Source organism: Microplitis mediator, chromosome 11 (assembly GCF_029852145.1).
Source record: "Microplitis mediator isolate UGA2020A chromosome 11, iyMicMedi2.1, whole genome shotgun sequence".
Taxonomy (NCBI): Eukaryota; Metazoa; Arthropoda; class Insecta; order Hymenoptera; family Braconidae; genus Microplitis; species Microplitis mediator.
Window position 1 is genome coordinate 15,220,054 of NC_079979.1, and position 22,367 is coordinate 15,242,420.

General features: G+C 27.3%; 2 protein-coding genes across 16 annotated transcripts; one reads left to right on the forward strand and one right to left on the reverse strand.

Moving 5' to 3' along the window:
• Positions 1 to 756: 756 nt before the first annotated feature.
• LOC130677587 (serine/threonine-protein kinase Tao) lies at positions 757 to 12,852 on the forward strand. 15 transcript variants are annotated; one of them, XM_057484406.1, is made up of 8 exons: positions 757 to 1,228; positions 2,311 to 2,426; positions 2,528 to 2,826; positions 3,692 to 4,040; positions 4,172 to 4,347; positions 6,051 to 6,213; positions 6,283 to 7,855; positions 9,013 to 12,852. In XM_057484406.1, exons 2-8 carry the CDS (start codon positions 2,378 to 2,380, stop codon positions 9,131 to 9,133), a joined length of 2,730 nt encoding a protein of 909 aa, XP_057340389.1. In that variant the 5' UTR covers positions 757 to 1,228; positions 2,311 to 2,377; the 3' UTR covers positions 9,134 to 12,852. The 15 variants fall into 15 exon arrangements, with proteins under 15 accessions (XP_057340389.1, XP_057340394.1, XP_057340398.1 ...); XM_057484411.1 differs by having other exon boundaries at positions 759 to 1,228; positions 2,531 to 2,826; XM_057484415.1 differs by having other exon boundaries at positions 759 to 1,228; positions 2,311 to 2,367.
• Positions 12,671 to 17,497, reverse strand: LOC130677590 (protein NipSnap). The gene is made up of 5 exons (XM_057484424.1): positions 17,091 to 17,497; positions 16,646 to 16,831; positions 15,614 to 15,782; positions 15,280 to 15,547; positions 12,671 to 12,819 (listed from the first exon to the last, which is right to left on the reverse strand). Exons 1-5 carry the CDS (start codon positions 17,165 to 17,167, stop codon positions 12,671 to 12,673), a joined length of 849 nt encoding a protein of 282 aa, XP_057340407.1. The 5' UTR covers positions 17,168 to 17,497.
• Between the last annotated feature and the right edge of the window lie 4,870 nt (positions 17,498 to 22,367).

A 22,367-nucleotide genomic window follows, 5' to 3' on the forward strand; every position in this document is an offset into this window, starting at 1 on the left:
TACACTTGTAGAAAATTGAGAAAAATTGCAGGTGCAATTGTTTTTTTTTATAATTTATCGTTTTTAAAAAAATCCAAAAATTATTATGAGTGTAAATGTAGCAGATATGCGACAAATTTTAAATTAAAAATAAACGAATAAAACAATAAAAAATATGAATATAAAAAAATTCACACACTGATTTTCAAATTTTATAAATGCGCATTTTTTAAATTTTATTCTTTTTACATTTAATTCACTTATTTCAAAATATTTTAAATTTTAAATCGTCAGCTACATTCACATTCATCAGACATACAATTTTTTAATTGCATATAAAAAAATAAAATAATAAAATTAAAAAAAATACGTGCACTGTATTTTGAATTTTCTGAACGTGAATTTTTTTTATTTTTATTTTATAAACATTCTAATTTATTATTTCAAAATTTAAAAAATTGTCCAATGTCCGGTAACTTTGTTGTCTCAAACTTATTAGACGTCTTCTGACTTCACCATTAAATAATTTCAAAAAAATTGAGTTCTCACGTTCTCTAAATAAAATTCAAATTAATTTTGACCCAATCCTGCTTTTTGACAAAATTTTTCCCCATAAATTCTTAAAATATCTTTGAAACTCGTCTTCGTCTCGCCTTCGCGCGAAAATTTAAACTGACTTCCAGCGCGCGAAATTCAAAACCCAAAAACCAGCAGATGCCTCTGTTTCTTATTTCTCAACTTCGACACCTAGAGACCTCACTAGCAACCTAAGCCGGAGTTTAGCTAAAGGGTTAAGGGTTCGTCCAACTAATAAAGTAATCCCAAAAATTACATCCTCACCTATCACCCTCACTAAAAATCCATTTCCCTGTCAGCGAATAAAAATATTTAAAAAAGTAAATAACAAAATACTTAAAATACACAAATCAGTTTATCATAAAATAGTTTCTCATGCGCGTGTGTAATTAATTAGTGAATAAATTCGCGTGCATGCGTGCGTGTCACTCCACACTCTTCAATCTACAATATTAAAGATATATCGGGGCGTGTACATACATAATAATTTATAATTATAATAAAATAATTATAAATTTAATAATTATTTTATAAATAATATCAATAATGTTTATTATCAATAAATATATATAATAATATATAAATGTTACTATGTGATTAGTGTGTTAACAAAAACAAAAGTGTCTGTATGTTTTGTGATCGCGCGCATGTTCAGCTTATCGCCATTTTGTAGGTGAATATTACCATCCTAGCTTTTTTTTTTATTAACTCACATCTACATACAACTCAACAAAAAAAAAACTTTCAAGAAAAGTATATTACATTATTTTAAAATATATATCTAGTATTAGAAATATATGATAAATTAACTGTTGTAATTTTCAGATAATTTAAATTCTGTTAATTTATTTACGGTGATTTTAGTCCTTGTTATTGTTGTGTGCTGGGCGAGATTTATGAACGTCAATTGTAACGCAAGTTGGTGCGAGTAGAGGGACAATTAAATTTTTTTTTCTTTTCCTCTTCTCTACGAGGAATCTACTCTAGTTTATAATTTTTTATCTACTTATCAATCCAATTATTTTACTTTAAATATTAATTAGTAATTAATGTCTCCGTTGACGTGCGTTGTCTTGTTAAGTATCAGGTCACTACAATTTAAATAAAAAAAGTTAAAGTGAAATTTAGTAAAAAAATAATTTGCGGTCGATGAATTCGCGGCCAATGCCATGGCCATTGATTTTTGATCAAAAGTTTTATTTATTTTAATAACTAATTACACTTGTTAAATATTTATGATCCACGAGTGTCAATGTACCAGACATCAGACAAATTTTAAATTATAAATAATTTTAAAAATAAGTTTTTCAAAAAATGCACATTAATTTTTTAATTTTTTAAATGTGCATTTTTTAAAATTTAATTTTATCAATTATTTACTCTATTTATTAATCATTTTAAATTTGATGTCTGCTGCATTCACTCATTATGATTCTGAAGTCAGCAGACAATTAAAAATTTTTCTAATTTTTTTTTTTTAAATTTAGTTTTAAAAAATTAAAAAAATACACATGTTGAAAATTAAAAAAAATATAAGTGCATTTTTTTTTTTATTTATCGTTTTTAAAAAAATTCAAAAGTTGATAGACGTTAGCTAACTGCAGTATCATAAATATTTAGTAGTAATGACACTTGTTTAAATTTTAAAATATGTTTCTTAATAAAAATAATAATAATAATAATAATAATAATAATAATTATTATTATTATTATTATTATTTGAATTTATAATTAAATATATTTGTTTACTTGTAGGTAAAACAATCTAGTTAATTAGAGGATGGACTGACATGAGCTCACACGAGGCACAAGGTAAAATTCTATGAACTCACGTGGTGGTGCTGTTGTCGGTGGCGGTGGTGAACCATCGGGTAATAAACCTGATAAGTGATAGAAAAAAAAAATAGATAAAATAAAATAAAAGTGACGGACAATAAATATTGTACGTACTTATAATAAATTACTATGCCAGCAGTACCGAGACCCGGTAGTCTCAAGGACCCTGAGATTGCCGAACTATTTGAAAAAAATGACCCGGAAAAAATATTTGAAGACTTGCGTGAAATCGGACATGGAAGCTTCGGTGCAGTTTACTACGCGAGGTGTTCGCTCACCAAAGAAATTGTTGCTATTAAAAAAATGTCCTACCTCGGCAAGCAGACTGTCGAGAAGTGGCAGGATATTCTCAAGGAAATAAGATTTCTGAGACAGCTTAATCATCCGAACACCATTGAATACAAAGGATGTTATTTGCGTGATCATACAGCATGGGTAATTTATTTATTGCTGATTGTAATTACAAATCGACTTTCTAATTAGCAAATTGTCTGGCTTAATATTTTTTAGGAGGTGATTCTGGTCAATTTTCTGATGAGGTAAAAGACCTAGTACCCGTTCAGGGAACTAGTACTCGATCACTTCATGAATTTGCATAGATATATTTAGTAAATACAGATATATAAATACATGAGTGATCGGGTACTAGTTCCCTGATCGGCTATTGGGTCTCTTACCTTAGTAATAGCCAGAATCAATATTATTTGAGTATGTAGACAGAAATATTCTACATATTCGTCGTCTTTCTGGGTAAACCTTGTAACTACTTTGTTTTCATAATTAAAATTATGAGTGAAAAACATTCTCTAGTACTGCAGTTGCCTAAAAAAAGCTTAAAATTTTAATAATTATAACAGAATGTTCGAGAGACTTTTGAATTTTAATATTTCCATTAACGCACGAGTAACAGAATAGATATTTTGAGACAACTACGAGATTCACATAGAAAGGGGACGATATATTAGGTATGGAATTGATTTTTAGACGAAAAAAACTTTTTTTTCGTTTAAATGATGTACCTGAAGATCGGAACGTTTGTTGCGCAACGAAAATGAAAAAAAAATCATGTAATTTGACTTGAGGAGTTGGGGGTTGCCTGCAATTTTCGACTGACATACGAAACATTTCAGAAATCTAGATCCAGTAGATTTTTTACTTTTCATTTCGTTCTGATCTTCAGGTACATCATAAATGGAGGATTTTATGAAATGGAGTTTGACAATTTGCTAATTAGAACGTCGATATAATTGATTATAAAATATAAATTAATTATTATTTGTTGTTTTTGTCTGTTGTCTAGCTGGTAATGGAATACTGTCTCGGTTCGGCTTCTGACATAATAGAAGTCCACAAACGTCCGTTAAAAGAAGACGAGATTGCAGCAATATGCGAAGGAGTATTACGCGGATTACATTACCTCCACTCGCTGGGTAGAATACACCGTGACGTAAAAGCTGGTAATATTTTATTGACTGAAAATGGTACTGTTAAACTCGCAGACTTTGGTTCCGCGAGTATCAAATGTCCAGCGAATAGTTTTGTCGGCACTCCATACTGGATGGCGCCGGAAGTTATTCTTGCTATGGATGAAGGACAGTACGATGGAAAGGTTGACGTTTGGTCACTTGGAATCACGTGTATCGAATTGGGTAAGGTTCGTTTTGTTTATTTTTTTTTTTTAACGCCACTTTCATCTACAAGGTATCAACATATATTTATATATATTTATTTAAACGTCGCAATGCCTTGGACGGGTATTTTATTGTTATAATTATTTCAGCGGAAAGAAAACCACCGTATTTTAATATGAATGCTATGAGTGCGCTTTATCATATCGCGCAGAATGATACACCGACGTTAAACTCACCGGATTGGTCCGATGTCTTTGGATATTTTGTTGAAGTTTGTTTAACTAAGAGTCCAAATGAACGACCTTCGTCTGGTACATTACTTGGAGTAAGTATTTTATTATTGTTTTTATTATTTTGTTTATTTAATTTATTCCACGATCTTATATATTTTTTGCAATCAAGGGACCACGGCTTTACTGATCTAGTTTAATTGACATCTTTTATTGCATTTCGGGTAACGTTTTGTTAAAAATTTTTACATCATACCCATATCTAAATCATAAAATGAATGAAAAAATATATATATAAAGAATAAAATGATGTATGATGTTTGGTTTCAAAAAGTGTTAACTTACTTCATATAAAGGGTGGATGTCTATTACACAGATGCCTATGACGCAGATGTATTGATGATCCAGATCCCGAATATTTGGATCCCGAGTATCCGAATTCTTATGGAACAGATTCCTGATGACACGGATTGACTTTCTTACTTACTGACCGTAAATTTTAAATCGAAAAGAAAATGGTGGATTCAAGAATTTCTATAGAAAGTTTATAGAAAATCAGGATTTCCAACGTCTAAAAAAAACCTATAGAAAATTTTGAATTCAATATTTTCTTTTTGATTTAAGATTTACGGTCAGTAAGTAAGAGTGTAAATCTGTGTCATCAGGATCTGGGTGATTGATTATATGTATCATCGGGGCTGTGTAATGGGAATCTAGATATTTGGGATCTGAATCATCGGGACCCGGATCATCAACACTCCTGCGTCATCGGAATCTGTAATCGACATATGCCCCTTATAATTTTATTTCTTATATTTTTTTATATATATTTTATACTATACATAAAATTTCGCCGAGGTATAGAATTTAAAAGAATTTCTTACAGTTGTTATCAATTAGGAGTTAAGGGCATTCTCCGACAGAGCCGTCCCCACTTTTTAAAATATTCAATGACCTTGAACTGTCATAACAGTATTAAAATTTTATTAATTAATTGAAAAAAGGGCAACGCAGTTACAATTTCGCCGAAATATAGATTTTTAAAAAAATAACTCATAGTTAAAATCAATGAAGAGTTAAACGAAATTTATTAAATAAATTTTATCCTAAAAAATTTTACATTCCAAATTATAAAATTGACATAAAGATTTTACTGAAATTTATTTAACAACTTTTGTTTAACTCCTAATTGATATCAACTGAAAATAATTTTTTTTTAAATCTGTCTCGGCGAAATTGTAACTGCGTTGCCCTTTTTTCAATTAATGCTTAAACTTTTTTTAAATTAATTATCAAAATTTTAATACAGTCATCACAGTTGAAAGTCATTGAATATTTAAAAAAAATGGGGGCACTATTTGAAAATGGCCTTAAACGAAATTTGTTGGATAAATTTTAGCCTACAAAATTTAAAAATTCAAATTATACTGACATAAAAATTTTACTGAAATTTTCAAAATTTCGTTTAACTTCCAATTGATATCAATTGTAAGTTACTTTTTTTAAATCTATACCTTAGCGAAATTGTCTTTTTTTCAAATAAGGTTTCAATTTTTTTTTAATCAATTGATAAAATTTTGATACGCTGATGACAATTGTCATTGAAAATTTTTAAAAAGTCGGCACTGTCTGAGAATGCCCTTGATCACATATGGATATGAGAATATAAAAAACTTTTTAACGAAGCATCCGAAATTCAATAAGATGTCAATTAAACTAAATCAGCAAAGCCACAGTCCCTTCATTAAAAATAAATTATAATTTATTATAAATATTAATAAAATTATTTATTTATTAGCATCCATTTGTAACACGTACACGTTCCCCTCAAGTTTTAATTGATTTGATTCAACGAACAAAAGCAGCAGTACGTGAATTAGATAATTTAAATTATAGAAAAATGAAAAAAATATTAATGATTGATGCTTGTGAAACTGAAAGTGCTGCTGGTGATGCTGATGGTGTGTATTTGCATTTACATTTATTTATTTATCTATATTTTAGTAACTTATCAGTTAAATTAATTGTAGATACACCTGATGAACAAACAGGTGGTGACAGCAGTAAAAGTAATTCGATAACATCCGAGCACTCGATTCACTCAATGGGTGTATCCGCAAGTTCACAAAGTTCATCAACAAATAGCCTGCCACTGCCGAATGCTGATTCAAATGATTTTTCATCTGGGTCCGTTCGTAATCGTCACAAAGTAACGGGTGTCACTGCCAATTTAATAGAACATGGTGCCAATAATTTTGCCACAATCCGTACGACATCAATAGTTACTAAGCAACAGAAAGAACATATGCAAGAAGAAATGCACGAGCAAATGAGCGGGTACAAGCGTATGCGACGCGAGCATCAGGGCGCGCTCGTTAAACTTGAAGAGCGTTGCAAAATGGAGGTCGAGTCACACAAACAATTGTTGGACAAAGAGTACGAGACTTTGTTGCAACAGTTTAGCAAAGAACTGGAGAAGTTACAGTTCAGGCACTTGCAGGAGTTAGAACGTAAGTTGAAGCAGAATCAAAATGCCGAGAAGAAATTACAGAAAGAAATAATTGGCCGTCAGGAGGCTGATCGTAAAGCACTCGAGACACAACAGAAACGCGAGTACAAGGCTTACAAAGAACGATGGAAGAAAGAATTGTCTCAGGATGAAGTAACACCCAAACGTCAGCGTGACGCGACATTGCAAAGCCAGAAGGATAATTTGAGGCAGATGGAAGCTCAAGAAGAGCAGCGACTTGCTCGTGGGCAACGCGAGTATCTTGATCTTGAGATACGCAAATTTCGTAGAAAAAAATTGCTGATATTTCATAGTCTTGAGCAGGAGTTGTTGCGCGAGGAATTAAATAAACGGCAACAGCAATTGGAGCAAGCGCATGCTATGCTGCTGAGGCATCATGAGAAAACTCAGGAGCTGGAGTATCGGCAGCAGCGGGCTGTACATTCTTTGAGAGAGGAACAGATACAGCGGCAACATGCCACTGAGTTGTGTAATCAACAGGATTATATGCAGCGTGCGGAGCGTGATTTGAGAAAAAAACATGCCCTTGAATTAAAACAACAGCCCAAGAGTTTGAAACAAAAGGAAATGCAGATTAGAAAACAATTCCGTGAGACGTGTAAGATTCAAACGCGTCAGTACAAAGCGCTCAAGGCACAGATTTTACAGACAACTCCAAAAGATGAACAGAAAACAGTAATTAAGAAATTGAAGGAGGAACAGCGACGCAAGCTCGCGTTGTTGGGTGATCAGTATGAGCAGAGCATCGCTGAGATGCTGCAGAAACAGAGCATCAGACTAGACGAGTCCCAGGAGGTTGAGTGTCATCATCTGAAAGAACGGCTTAATTATGAGCTGGAGATACTGATGGCGTATCAGTCGAAAAATAAAATGCAAGCTGAGGCACAGAGAAATCGTGAGCGTCGCGAGTTAGAAGATCGTGTTTCTGTAAGACGGGCTTTGCTTGAACAGAAAATGGAACTTGAAACTCAGGAGTTTTTACAGGAACGCAGTGAGAGAATACGTTTGTTGCATGAAAGACAGGAACGTGAGTTGCAGCAGTTTGATGACGAGAGCGCAAGAATTGGTTTTAGGTATTTTAATTAAATTATTAAATTATTCAAGTAATTAAGTGGTTTATTTATTTATTAATGATATTAATTAATTACTGAGTCGTCTCTGTGACAAAAAAAAAATTAATTAAAAATATGATGACCAGGGTACGAAAGTTTTTGCTCAACATTAGGAATAAAAGAAAAGAATTTGACAGCAAGACCATCAGCAAGACAATTGAATCGTTTATTTGAGAAACCCCATAAGTCGAGAAAACAAAATTTTTCAGGAAACACAAAAAACATTTTTTTGGAAAAACTTGACATTAAAATAATAAATAAATAATTGAATACGATAATGTTAGCGTCTCTGAAAAAGATTCCAACAAGAAAAATTTAATTTTTTAACTGAAACTACTTAAAAAAATTATTTAAAGTTGATTGACTTATGGGGTTTCTCAACCAAACGGAAAAAAAGTTATAAAATCATTGTTTTTTTTAAATGTTTCCACTCAAATCATTTATTACACTGATAAAATGAAGTATAAAATATGTATTTGAACTCTGAAACTCAGAAATTACGAAAAATTATAATTAATTTAAACATTTTAATTAGTCTTATAACAGTCAACAATAAAACAACATTTGAAATTAATTTCCCAAAAAAGCGCGAATTTTAAATTAAAAACAAAAATGATTTCTGTAAAACTGAAACTGCAAATGTTTATTTGAATCATTGACTTATGGGGTTTCTTAATTAAATGAAATTGCCTTTACCCCGTTAATTTTTTTTTAAACGCTGATTTGATGCATATTTTGATCGATTTCTATGGAGGGATATCGAAAGAACCCAAAAATGCAAAAAACATGACTTATGGGCTTTCTCAAACAAACGATTCAATTGTCTTGTTGATTGTCTTATTGAAATATTTTTTTCATAGCCTCAATTTCGACGTTTTTTTATGACATTCGATATTTGAATATATCTTTTAATTTAATTCATATGAATTTCACTCGCGAACGTCATTTTGATACAGGGGAATTTGCGCGAATTCTTTTTTTTATTCTTATTGTTGAGCACAAACTTCCGTACCGTCATCACAGATGACATTAAAAATATAACGGAACTGCATAATTACTTGTTACGTCAAAAAATTACTGGTTTTATCAGATTATTAATAATGACAATTATTTTACAGTGCACTAGCAATAGCCGAAGCATCAAAAGAATCTTATCCAGACGATGACAGTCTAAGTGGTTCCATGTTGAGTTTAGCTCACAGCAATAGCTCTACATCTTTTCCTCCCAATAGTCTTTAATTATTAAAATTAAAATTAATATTAATAACATTTAAATAAACATTAACATTATTATTATTATTAATACAATAATTATAAATATATAATAATAATAATAACTACAATCAACATCTTATGGATATAAGACATGTCTCCAAACGAGCCCACGTGACATTAATTTTAAAAATAATATAGAAGACTACGTAAGTTTTAATGTATCAAAAAATTTTTTTTAATTTTATCAATACTGTCAATGGCTAAGGTTTCCAGTAAAGATAGTATATATATATATAGATATAGATATATATACAGAAAAAAAGGATTTTTTTACCCAGAAAATTTTTACTTGCCCCGAAAATTTTTTTTTTATTATGAATTGGAATTAAAAATTTTCTTGGGGCGTAAAAATATTTTCTTGAGGTGAAAAGAAAATTCTCGAGCCAAGAAATTTTTTTATTGTCTTAAGAAAAATTTTATTTTCATTTTTTAATGCAAAGATTTTCTTGGGGCGTGAAAATATTTTCTTGAGGTGAAAAGAAAATTCTTGAGCTAAGAAATTTTTTTTTAATCCCAAGAAAATTTTTATTTTCATTTTCAAAATGCAAAATTTTTCTGGCGCCAAGAAATCTTTTTTTTTCTGTATATATGTAGTATATATATAATATATATACTTCCTCATACAACAAACGCCCATTTTCATTTACATTTCTTATTTAAAAAAAAAAATTACTAAATTATTTACCTCAATTTATCATTCCCCATTAAATTTTGTATCTTATACTCGATAATTTTTAAAATTAATCACCAAATTGTGACATTTATCATTATTATTTTATTTAAAAATCAAAAGCTTAAGCGCTTTAACGAAATAAAGCAACGATTTTAGTTAACTACTTTAATTAATTAATTAAAATTAATAAAAATCAGTAAACTAATGATTTAAATTTAAATTTGTCTTTAAGTGAAATTAAAATAAATATATTTTTTCCATGATAAATTAAAATACTTAAATTTGATGTCACAATCTGCTGATTAAATGACGTAAAAAAAAAAATAAAAATTATAATTATAATAACCATGTAAATAATTTATAATTAATTTAAAGTATCAATTGATTAAGAGCTAGTGTATGAAAGTCGAAGGGAATAATAATAATAATTAAATATAATTAATAATAATAATAATTGTTTACACATGATAACATTAATAATTAAAAACAAAATAATATTTATATAAATATATAATTATATTTAATTATTTGTCATTTGGCTAAAGATTTATTTGGTACAGCGACCATATTTTTTAGGATCTGCTCCAATAATATTATATATTAATAATAATAATAATAATAATAATAATAATAATAATAATAATAATAATAATAATAATAAATTAATTAATTAATTAATATCTAAAAAATTAACATTTGTTTGTATTATAAAGGATCGCTACGAGTATATCAACCATTAAATAGATTAATAATTAATGACTTCGGTAACAAAACATAATTAATTACTAGAAAATATTAAATATAATCAGTAATAGTAATTAATAGTTTAATTAATTGATAAATATTATTTTATATTATTATTATAATAATAATAATAAATAACATTATTGCACTTTGCTATTATTGCCGATAATAAGTTTAGTAAAATAAAAAAAAAAATAAAAATGAAACATAATTTTTTAATTGTTGGCATTTTAAAATATTCGGTAGACTTAATTTAAATATTAGATTATTTAAACAAAATAATAATTATTATAATTAATAAGTAATTAAAATTTAAATGAAGCTTAAATGTTTTTTATCCAAAGCACGATTAAATAAAAAAAGGGAGTAATGCATCCGCTGGGCGTATGATTATAAGTACACTGTAAAAAATTAGTGGAGTGAACATGAAGTCAATCTGGAGTTAATACGGAGTGGATGACTTTTTATTTATTTTATACCCTCGGAGTTAAATTTATTACGAAGGGAAGTTCAATTTAATATTTAAATTCCGGTTTGAAGTTAAATTTACTCCTAAAAAGAGTTTACTTTAATATCAAAACTCCGAATCAGAGTCAATGCGGATTTAGATAAAATCAAGACACTCCGCTTAGAAAACTGACTCCTTATTTACTCCAAGACTCCGAGTAAATACGGAGCAGATGACTCTTTATTCATTTAATCCCTTCGGAGTAAATTTAACTCCTAAAAAGAGTTTACTTTAATATCAAAACCCCGAATCAGAGTCAATGCAGCTTTAAATAAAATCACTCCGCTGAAAAAACAAGCTCCTAAATAAGGAATAAATAACTCCGAGACTCTGAGTGAACATGGATCGGATGACTGTTTATTTATTTGATCCCCTCGGAGTTAATTTAACTCCTAAAAAGAATTTACTTTCATATCAAAACTCCGAACCGGAATCAATGCGGATTTAAATAAAATCAAGACACTCCGCTTAGAAAACTAACTCCTTATTTACTCTTAGACTCCGAGTGAATACGGAGCAGATGACGCTTTATTCATTTAATCTCTTCGGAGTTGAATTCACTACAAAGGGAAGTCCAATTCAATATTCAAATTCCGGTTCAAATTTAAATCATTTCCTAAAAGAAGTTTACTTTAATATTAAAACTCTGAACCGGAGTAAATGCAGATTCAAATAAAATCCAGATCATTTCCCTGAAAAAACAAACTTCTTATTTACTCCGTATGCATACTGATTTTTTTTTACTCCAGACTCTGAGTAAATTAGAATTTAAATAAAATCCGTAATCACTTCCCAATTTTTTACAGTGTAATTATTAATTACTATCAATAATTAATAATAAAATGTTGTTTTTTTTTTAAATTTGCCTTCCACATTGACCATGGGCTCTTCCAAAGGCAATTAAAATTGTCAATTAACATTAAAATTAATGAATAATTATAAAACATTTAAGTAACTAAATAACTATTGTTTTTAAAAGACGATTTAATATACGGATGAGTTTTAAAATGATGAATTTTTTTGTTTAAATTGTAATTTTTCACTAAAATTATTTATAATTATCATTATCATACGTATTTTTAACGCGCGACCAATTTCTTACTCATTAATTATTATTTATAATGCGGTTAATTAAAAATTAAATCGCACATGATCTGAGAGATTAAAAAAAGTAGAAAGGATTGAACACGATGAGATTTTTTTAAATATTTTATTATATTTATTAATAATTAATTATATATTATTATTTACTAATTAATTAGTTGATATTTTATATACCAATTAATATACACATTGAATTGTTAATGCAATTCTTTAATTCAAAATCAAATAAATTTTTTCTGTTTTGTTATTAAGTGTATAATTAGAAATATATATAAAAAAAAATAATAATAAGTATTTGCGTAGTAATTGTGATAAGAATGTTACTTTTAATGACTCGTTTGGATAAATTTAAAAAAGCAATAGCTTTTTTTTAAGCTGCTTTTTTAAAACTGATAAATCATTTTTAACAAAAATAATAATATTTATATATAAATATATATATAAAAAATAATAATTATAAACAATAAAAATTTTATTGAGTAGGTGAAAAATTTGTGGGTTTTAAAATACGACTGTGCATTTCACGTATAAGTGGCACTGTGTAAGCAACACATTCGTCCCATCCTGGTGATCTCCATGCGCTTTCACGAGTTTCTCTTCTTGCTTGTAGATCTTTATAGCCTGATTATTTTAAATAAATATTTTTAATTAATATTTATAAATTAGATACTAAAATTAATGATAAGGACCGGGTGGCCACGAACCGGGAATATCGGGAATTATCAGGGAATTTAATGCAACCGGGAAATATCATGGAAATGTCAGGGAATTTCTAAAAGTATCCGAGTATTAAATTGTAACAGTTCAAAATTAAAAAAATTTTAAATTCTACACTAGTTATAAAAATTAAGAAATTTTAAAAAAATTTCAAATTTTAGAGTGATTTTCAACAGATTATAACTCGAAGGAAAATGGTCATATGACAAAAACAAAAAATTCAAATTGTAGCTTCAAGTGTCTAGTTTTCTGATCTGGTCTTTAAATTTTTTTATTATGTGCGGATCCAGAGTAATCCTAAGAAAACTATCGAAAAAGAAATTTACCAAATTTTTGCTCGTCTTAAAAACGGTCTTTGAGCTTCAATAAATTTTTTTTGATAATTATGATTGATTTTTGATTGCTCCGGAACCGTGCATAATAACAAAATTTTAAAACCCAGATCAGAAAACTAGACACTTGAAGCTACAGTTTGACTTTTTGTTTTTTATTGTACGACCATTTTCCTTCGAGTTACAAACTGTTGAAAATTACTAAAAAATTTGAAATTTTTTTAATATCCCTTAATTTATGTAACCAGTGTATTTTGAATTTATTTAAATCATAAAATTTCGTATTAAATATTTTAACTATACATTTTTAACATCGAATAACCAAAAGTAGGCAATATTAATTTATTTTATTGCCATTTTTTATGGTTTTTTGCATGATTTAATTATCAAATTTAAATATTAAAAATAAAAATATAATAAAAACTTGGAATATCTAAATGATACGAATAAAATTTCTAAATCAGGGAAAAATGTGAAAAACTTAACTGGAAAACCGGGAAATATCAGGGAATTTTGAAATCATTTCTTTGTGGCCACCCTGAAAGAGCTTTTGATCAAAATTATTTAAATGAATTTAAGAGAGACCGAAATTATTATTTTATTTAATTCATTATTTTAATTATTAATAAATTTTGAATTTAAAACTCGAAATTTAAATTATTATAGAATGCAAATTATTAGATTTTTTTTCAGTTCACTCGTAAATACTTTGAAATTTTTTTTAGCAGCAAAAATTTAATGAAATTTTATAAACCGAAATTTTAGTAACCAACAAACTTATGTTGGATAGTAATTAGCTTAAAGTATAAATAATTTATATACAAACGTATTCAAATCCTCTTTACTTTAAGGCGATTACTATCTAGCACAAAAGCTTATGTTTTTTTTTTTTTTTTTCATGGATAAGGTAAGAGACCCAGTACCCGATCAGGGATATAATACCCGATCAATCATGGACTTGTACAGATATATTTAGTAGATATAGATATACAAATATATGAGTGATCGAGTACTAGTTCCTTGATCGGGTACTTATCCAGTCGATACTCTGAAATAGGAGACATTCTCGAAAGTCGGTGCAAATTTGGATGAAGGTCTAAGCCGCTGCTCAATTTCAAAACACAGTAAGCGACAAATTTTTCGAAATCGATTGTTTAGTATTTTTTAGTTCCAGTGGAGTCTTGTGAACATGATCCGATGCATATTTCAAAAATCTTATTTTTGTCAGTTACTGTGTTTTGAAATTGGGCAGCCGTAAGATGTCACTCACTAACGGCACCCAGAATAAAAAAGTTATCACCTTAGGGTTGAAAAGAAAAACAATAACACCCCGAAAATAGATTTTATACAAATATTTCATGAACAAAAAAAAATTTTTAGTTTATTTGAACATTCAGAGTTTCTTTGAACTCCGAATCGGAGTGAATGCGGATTTAAATAAAATCCAGATCACTCCGAAATCTCTCCGCTGAAAAAACAAACTCCCTATTTACTCCGTTTACGGAGTGATTTAAAAAAACTCCGAAACTCCAAGTGGATTCGGATTTAAATAAAATCTGTAATCACTCCAAATTCACTCCCGATTTTTTACAACGTAAGGATGCGCCACTGAAATAAAAAAAAATGTGTACCTATAATCGGACTGCTTATACTCATGTCGCAGCTCTACGTACACATCTTTTTCTACTTCAGTAGTGCATCCTTATATGATAAAAGTTCAATAAGCTTACGCTTCGAAATTTCAAAAATCTATTACGTGTTTTTTTTTATAAATACAAAAAAAATTTCTTATACTTTTTTATATGATTTTTTTCTCTACAACTTTTGTAGGAAAGTTTTGTGCAAATTTTTTTTTGTTTATGAAATATTTTCAAAAAATCTGTTTATGGGTTACGACTTTATTTTGGATGGAGATTGGGATGACATCATAGACCTTCAACCAAATTTGCACCAACTTTCGAGAATGTCTCCTATTTCGGAGTATCGACTGGACTACCAGGTCTTTTACTTTCATTATCAACAGAATACTTACACCAAATATGATGGACATTATAAAGTCTTCCAATCTGTGAAAAGTAACCAGCAAATGCTTCATCATTATTTCTCCTATAATTAATAGCACGTGCCCAATTGTTACCCCACTCAATCATGGTACCAGGTCTTAATCTATAGCTTCTTATCTCATAGATATTTGGGCCCTCACGTTTACCCAGAAGCGGCCAGTAACTAAATGCCAGCAGATACTGCAAGTGCCGTGATCGCAAAAAGTTACCGCGCTCTCGTAATAATCGTTGATAAGACTGAAAAAATAATTATCACCAATGAATCCCTTGGCAGCTAAATTATTATAAATTCAAATTCAGTACTTCATCTTTAGATAACGCTATTTGAGCGCGATCAATACGTTCAAATCCTCCAGTGTACTGCCACAGATGTAAAGCCTGATCAAGATCGCCGACTTCAACAGTCCACGAGCCGACTAATTCGCAATTTAATTCACTCTTCTTGGAATGGATGAGATTTACATTTTCTTTGCTGTAATTTAAATAAACAAGACATGTTATTATTATTTATATATAAATTTTTAATTCATAAATTATAATAATTAATAGTAAATAAAAATTTTGATAATTATACAGAAGGTCTTAACTTAGTTTTTTTTTGTCAATTAAAATCTTTTGATAAAAATTTTTTTTGTTTTCTTACTCGATGACGATAATGAAAAATTAATTAAAATAAATTGTAAGTTTAATTTAAATCCATGAGATAATAATTTATTTTTAAATATTTTTATAAGAAATAAACAAAATATTTTTGTTTTCATTTATTCTTATTATAAATTTAAATAAAATCCGCTTCAAATTTAAATTGATTTTTTTTTAGCAGCTCAATTATCACATGAAAAATTTAAATTTCTCATAAAAATTTTACTATAATTTCTAATGATAAGTTAGCTGACGTCTAATAACTTTTAGATTTTTTTAGTCACGATAAATTATAGAAAAAAAAAAAAAATTGCACCTGTAGCTTTTTCAATTTTTTTCACATGCAAATTTTTATTTTTTTTTTTTGTAATCAATTTGTTGGACAAATTCAAAAATTGTTAAGTGACAATTTTCAGATTTTTTTTTCAACGAATCAAATCCAAAAAAAAAAAAAAAAACTAAAAATATGCACATGTAGAAAATTTAATAAACTCCAGGTGCAATTTTTCAAAATATTGTTTTAAAATTATTTATCGTTTTGAAAAAATCAAAAAATTATTAGACATCGGTTAACTTCAGAATCATTTATTTGACTGTAATTGACATCAGCTGGGTAATAAAAAGTAATTGAACTTATTAGCATGAATGATTAAAAAAAAAATATTAGTCATTGAAAATAGTCATTGCACTTACTAATTAGCGAGATATTTATCAATAGAATCAGGTCGTACATTGTGGGTGTGTAATGCATAAATAACTTCTTTGTCTGACAGCATTCGTGAATGTGATTCTTTGGTAGGTTCTATTTTTCTTACACCAAGTTTACTTAGCCATCCTTCACTTTTGTCTTGACTTAACGGTAATGATCTCGTGATAAATCTTTATCATTAAAAAAAAAAAACAATAATTAGACAATTACTTATGGGTATAAATGTATCAGATATGAGACAATTTAAAAATCTTAAATAAATAAATTAAAATGAAATTTTAAAAAATGCGCGTAATTTTTCAATTATCTAAGTACGGATTTTTAAATTTTTACTCTTACATTTTATTTATTTATTTAAAAACTTAAAAAATTGACAATTGTCAGGCAAATTTACTCATATTTTTCAAATGATTTAATAAAATTTCTTACCGAGATGTTGTTAAAATTGGCAAGTTTCTAACAATTGCCGGCATTGATAATCGTCTTCCTATCACTGATGTCGACATACTTTTTATTTACTAATAATTGTTTATTACTAATATTAATTAATTAAATGCAAGTGGAAGATTTATGTCACTGGTAGAGTACAATATAAATAAATATGTTTACGTTTATAACTAAGTATATAAATAAAAAGTAAAACACCAGAATGTTGAGCAATAGAAACAAATTCGAATGTTTTGGTCTCGTGATGTACGAAAGAGGTTCGGGCTTTGGACTCTGGAGTAGTGGAAATTGAAAACAAGTCGATCAGATGATTTTGATCATGATGATGATGATGATTGGTTTAATACAATGTCCAACTTGAATGCAAGCTCGTCATGGCTGCGATTGATGAGTGGCGCTCCTGGTAAATTTTTTTAAAACTAGTGCTGTCACGTGATTTGAGGTCACGTGACAGATACAAATGGCCGCATGTGATCGTTACTATTTTATGTTCATTTTTATGAGTGTGAATGTGACAGACATCAGAGAATTTATAAATTTTAAATAAATTTAAATAAATAAATTTGAAAAAATGCGCGTACGGATCCTGCATTTATCTACATACGGATTTTGTTTATTTTTATTCTACTTACGTTTTATTTATTTATTTGAAAATTTAAAAAACTACCACTTGTCAGTTACGATCATACTCATTTGTTTTTATTTGAATTTAATGAAATTTTGCGTAAGGAAAAGGGTCCAGTTTCTAACACTAAGTGACAGCTGAGGTTATTTTATGATAATTAATATAAAATTGAATTTAAACAAATAGTATTTTAGAATTTTTAGATAAGGATGAGGGTGAGTTATATATGATACTGAAGTCAGCTGACGTCTAATAATTTTTGAATTTTTTTACAAACGATAAATCATAAAAAAAAAAAATATTTTAAAAAATTGCACTTGTAGTTTTTTTAATTTTCTACATGTGTATATTTTTAATTTTTATAAATTAAATTGTTGAAAAATTTTTAACTGTCTGCTAAATTTAGGATTATAATGAGTGTAAATGCAGCAGATATCAGACAAATTTCAAATTAATTATAAATAGAGTAAATAATTAATAAAATAAAATTAAAAAAAAATGCGCACTCAAAAAATTTAAAAATTAATAAGTGCATTTTTTATAAATATTATTTTTATAATTATTTACTCTACTTATTTACAATTTTAAATTTGTCTAATGTCTGCTACATTCACACTCGTGTAAATGATACTGAAGTTAGCCGACCTCTAATAATTTTTTTATTTTTTTCAAAAACGATAAATTGTAGAAAAAAAAAATACTTCAAAAAATTGCAGCTAAAGATTTTTTAGGGCCAGATTTTCAAACCGGGTTTATTTTTATCCAGGTTTAAATTAACATTGCTAGTATATTTATACATTAATAATATATAGATATTAGGGTGGTCGTTAAAAATTAAATTTTCTCAGACGCCCCATAAAAAGCTTCTTTTCAGTGAAAAAATACGCGAGGAATTTGATTTTTTCGTTTTAAGTAAAAAGAACACGTGCCTCAAGACGATCAAAGTTCATTTTTCGATACAATCGCGGTTTTTTTTAAATATCTCATGAAATATGCAGATTAAAGAAAAAAATCATAGGAACAATTTTGTAGGAAATTAAATTCTTGACAAAAAAGGTCATGTTCATTTTTTTTATAAAATGTGTATTTATGAAGATATGTTAAAAAAACTTTTTTAGATCTTATGAATTGAGCATTTTAAGGATTACAAATTTTGAAAATTACATTTTTCTAAGTATATAGAAACTACAACAAGCATTAAGGATTGATATGTTACGATTTACGAAGTTGTCTATATTTAAGAAAAAACGTTATCTTTGACATTCGTTATCCTTAAAATGCTCAATTGATAAGATCTAAAAAAGTTTTTTTAAAATATCTTCATAAATACACATTTATAAAAAAAATGAACATGACCTTTTTTGTCAAGAATTAAATTTCCTACAAAATTGTTCCTATGATTTTTTCCTTTAATCTGCATATTTCATGAGATATTTAAAGAAAACCGCGATTGCATCGAAAAATGAACTTTGATCGTCCTGAGGCACGTGTTCTTTTTACCTAAAACAAAAAAAAAAAATTCCCTACGTATTTTTTCACTAAAAAGAAGCTTTTGATGGGGCGTCTGAGAAAATTAAATTTTTAACGACCACCCTAATAGATATATCAGCAATAATAATTCAAATTCGTATTAAAAATAAATCCGGTTTGAAAAACTGGCCCTTAATTTTCGACAGGTGGATATTTTCAGATTTTTTTTTTGTAATTGATGTGTTGAAAAAAAAAAAATTACGAAAATTTTTTATTTTCTGTCAACTTCAGGATCATTAAGTGCTAATTAACTGACAAATGCCAATTTTTTAAATTTTTAAATAAATAAATAAAATGTAATGGAATAAAAATTATAAAATGCGTATTTAGAAATGCAAGATCCGTACGCGCATTTTTTCAAATTTCATTATTTAAATTTATTTATGAGTGTTAATGTAACAAATATCAGACAAATTTAAAATGATTAATAAATAGAGTAAATAATTAATAAATGAGTAAATATTTATTTACTTATTTATTTCAAATTTATAAATTGTATCATGTCTGCTACATTCACACTACAATTCCTCATATATATTTAAGAACATATTTCAAATACATATATACTTACATATAACTAATTTATCATTCCAATGTTTAAAAATATTCTATGTCTGAATCATAATATGATGATTAGGCAAAATATTTTTTGCTGGGAAAATTTACTGAATAACTTATTTGTTATGCATCATTAAATTAGTAAACAAATATATATAAATATATAAGGAATAAAATATCAAATATTTAATCTTTTCATATATGTTTGTTTTAAAAAATCACATATTTAAATTTTCATGGATAAACAATATAAGATATCGATATTATATCAATCATGCCATTCACGAGTTTGTCAGTAAAAAAGTGTTGCGAAGAAAATAATAATAATAGTAATAACAAGAATAAGAAAAAGTAAAGTTATGGGATAGAAGAAGCTAAGAAAAGGTCAGAAGAAGCGATCAAGTTCAATGGAAATTTTTATTCATCCCTCATACCGTTTAAAATGACTTCATTATTCATATATCTTCTTATAATATACTCAGTAAACTAAATCGTCTGCGCTTATTCATTTTTATATCATACTTTTTATTTCAGATTTATATCTAATACTACTATATATTATATTTCGATATACTTTTACTGATTACGATAAATGATAAGATATTATTTGTAAAATTTCAACCATTGAAAATACATTTAACTTATTTTTAAAAGTTTCAAAAATTTTATTTTTTAAACAATAAAAATTCAAGTCTTCACTAAAATATATAACGATCTTAAAATTAGTATCCCTGCTTAAAAAATTCGATAGATTCTTATAGCTGTATGTATAAGGCCCCATACTCCACCATAGCACTTCTCATAGAACTCATTTATTCTCATAAAATCTCTATAGGAATTTATGAGAATCTATTGGATTCTATGAGATTTTCTAAACAGGGATGATACTGATGTTAGCAGACAAATAACAATTTTCTCTCTAAAAAAAAAAAGAACTAAAAATATGCACATGTAGAAAATTCAAAAAACTAAAAGTGCAATTTTTTCAAATATTTTTTTTTATAATTTATAATTTTTAAAAGAATCCAAAAATGTCGGCTAATTTCCGTGTCATAAATATGATAGTAAAGTTAATGACACTGAAGTTCACCGCCGTCTGATAATTTTTGAATTTTTTTAAAAATGACAGATTATAAAAAAAAAAGTATTTAAAAAATTACATCTATGGTTTTTTAAATTTTCTACATGGGCATATTTTTTATTTATTTTTTTTTTCAATCAAATTGTGGGAAAAAAAATTCAAAAATTGGTAATTGTCTGCTAACTTCAGTATCATTAAAGTTAGCGGTTATTTGAAAATTTAAAAAATTATGAAATAATAAATTAAAATGTTTATAAAATAAAAACAAAAAATGCATATTGAGACAATTCAAAATTCAGTATATGCATTTTTTTAAATTTTATTATTTTTAATTCTTTAATTTTTTTATACGAAATTAAAAAATTTACGTATGTCTGCCACATTTACACTCATGCCATAAAGTAGACAATTAATTATTATCGTTTTTTTTTTTTTTTTTCAACAAATCAATTACAAAAAAAAATAAACTAAGAATATGCACACGTAGAAAATAAAATAAATTATAGACGTAATTTTTAAAAAAATTCAAAAATTACTAGACGTCAGTTAACTTTAGTATCATAATACATAAATTAAATTTTTAAAACGAATTTGAAAAAAGCTCAAATTATTTGTCAAAATTCACAATCGATTTTGTGAAGAAAATTTTTTTAAAAACGAATCTTAAAATTCTTCCTTAATTATTAATTTTTGTAACGAGCATATATATGAACATTTTTGAAATAAATATGTATAACGAAAGTTGTAAAAATTAAAAGAGTTGAAGAAATAATAATATATACAAGCATGAACGCGGAGTAAAGATTAATACCGCGATGACCGTTGACCCCGTGATGTACAATCGTGTTAGATAATAGAGTCTAAATAACTCGGTTTAAACTGTCGGCGTAAAGAGTGACAAGTCAACGAGTACATACGCATTAATTCATCAACCCAATGTATGTAACATATGTGTACATTTAAGACATGTGTGTGCATCCATACTCCCTGCGCATCAACTGCATGTTCAAATTTTCTTACCTCTGTTCTTCACTGTACCAGAAAATTGTCTGTACTTGTACTCAAACAATAAATTTATTTACTTGCATTTGTGGATTTTTGTAAAATTCAATGAAAATTTGAATTTCTATAGAAAATTTTTTTCGCGCGAATCAAATTTTTAAAAAAATTTATGGATTTTTTAAAAATTCTATAAAATATTAAGTATTAATAAATAAAATTGTTTTGTCTGATATTTAAATATCATTAGTAAAAAATATCTTATTTATATAAAGTTATATAATTTAAAAATAAGAACATAAAATTGATATGAGATGTAATATTTTAAAAAAATATTTAAGATTATGTACGAAAAATAAATTCATCATGAATGAATTATTTATTAGTAATAAATATCACAGTATACTTATATATTTATATATGTTTTACAAACAATATAATTTGTATCGGATACGAGTATTTGAGT

What these genes read in the sequence shown, in the direction of transcription:
- LOC130677587 (XM_057484406.1), top strand. Translation starts at nt 2,378, where the DNA reads ATGAACTCACGTGGTGGTGCTGTTGTCGGTGGCGGTGGTGAACCATCG. An exon ending in TGCGTGATCATACAGCATGG is followed by an intron (nt 2,827 to 3,691) that starts GTAATTTATTTA and finishes TCTGTTGTCTAG; the next exon opens with CTGGTAATGGAATACTGTCT. An exon ending in TGCTGCTGGTGATGCTGATG is followed by an intron (nt 6,214 to 6,282) that starts GTGTGTATTTGC and finishes AATTAATTGTAG; the next exon opens with ATACACCTGATGAACAAACA.
- LOC130677590 (XM_057484424.1), bottom strand. Translation starts at nt 17,167, where the DNA reads ATGTCGACATCAGTGATAGGAAGACGATTATCAATGCCGGCAATTGTT. An exon ending in CCAATTTTAACAACATCTCG is followed by an intron (nt 16,832 to 17,090) that starts GTAAGAAATTTT and finishes TTAATGATAAAG; the next exon opens with ATTTATCACGAGATCATTAC. An exon ending in TAATGTCCATCATATTTGGT is followed by an intron (nt 12,820 to 15,279) that starts GTAAGTATTCTG and finishes TAAAATAATCAG; the next exon opens with GCTATAAAGATCTACAAGCA.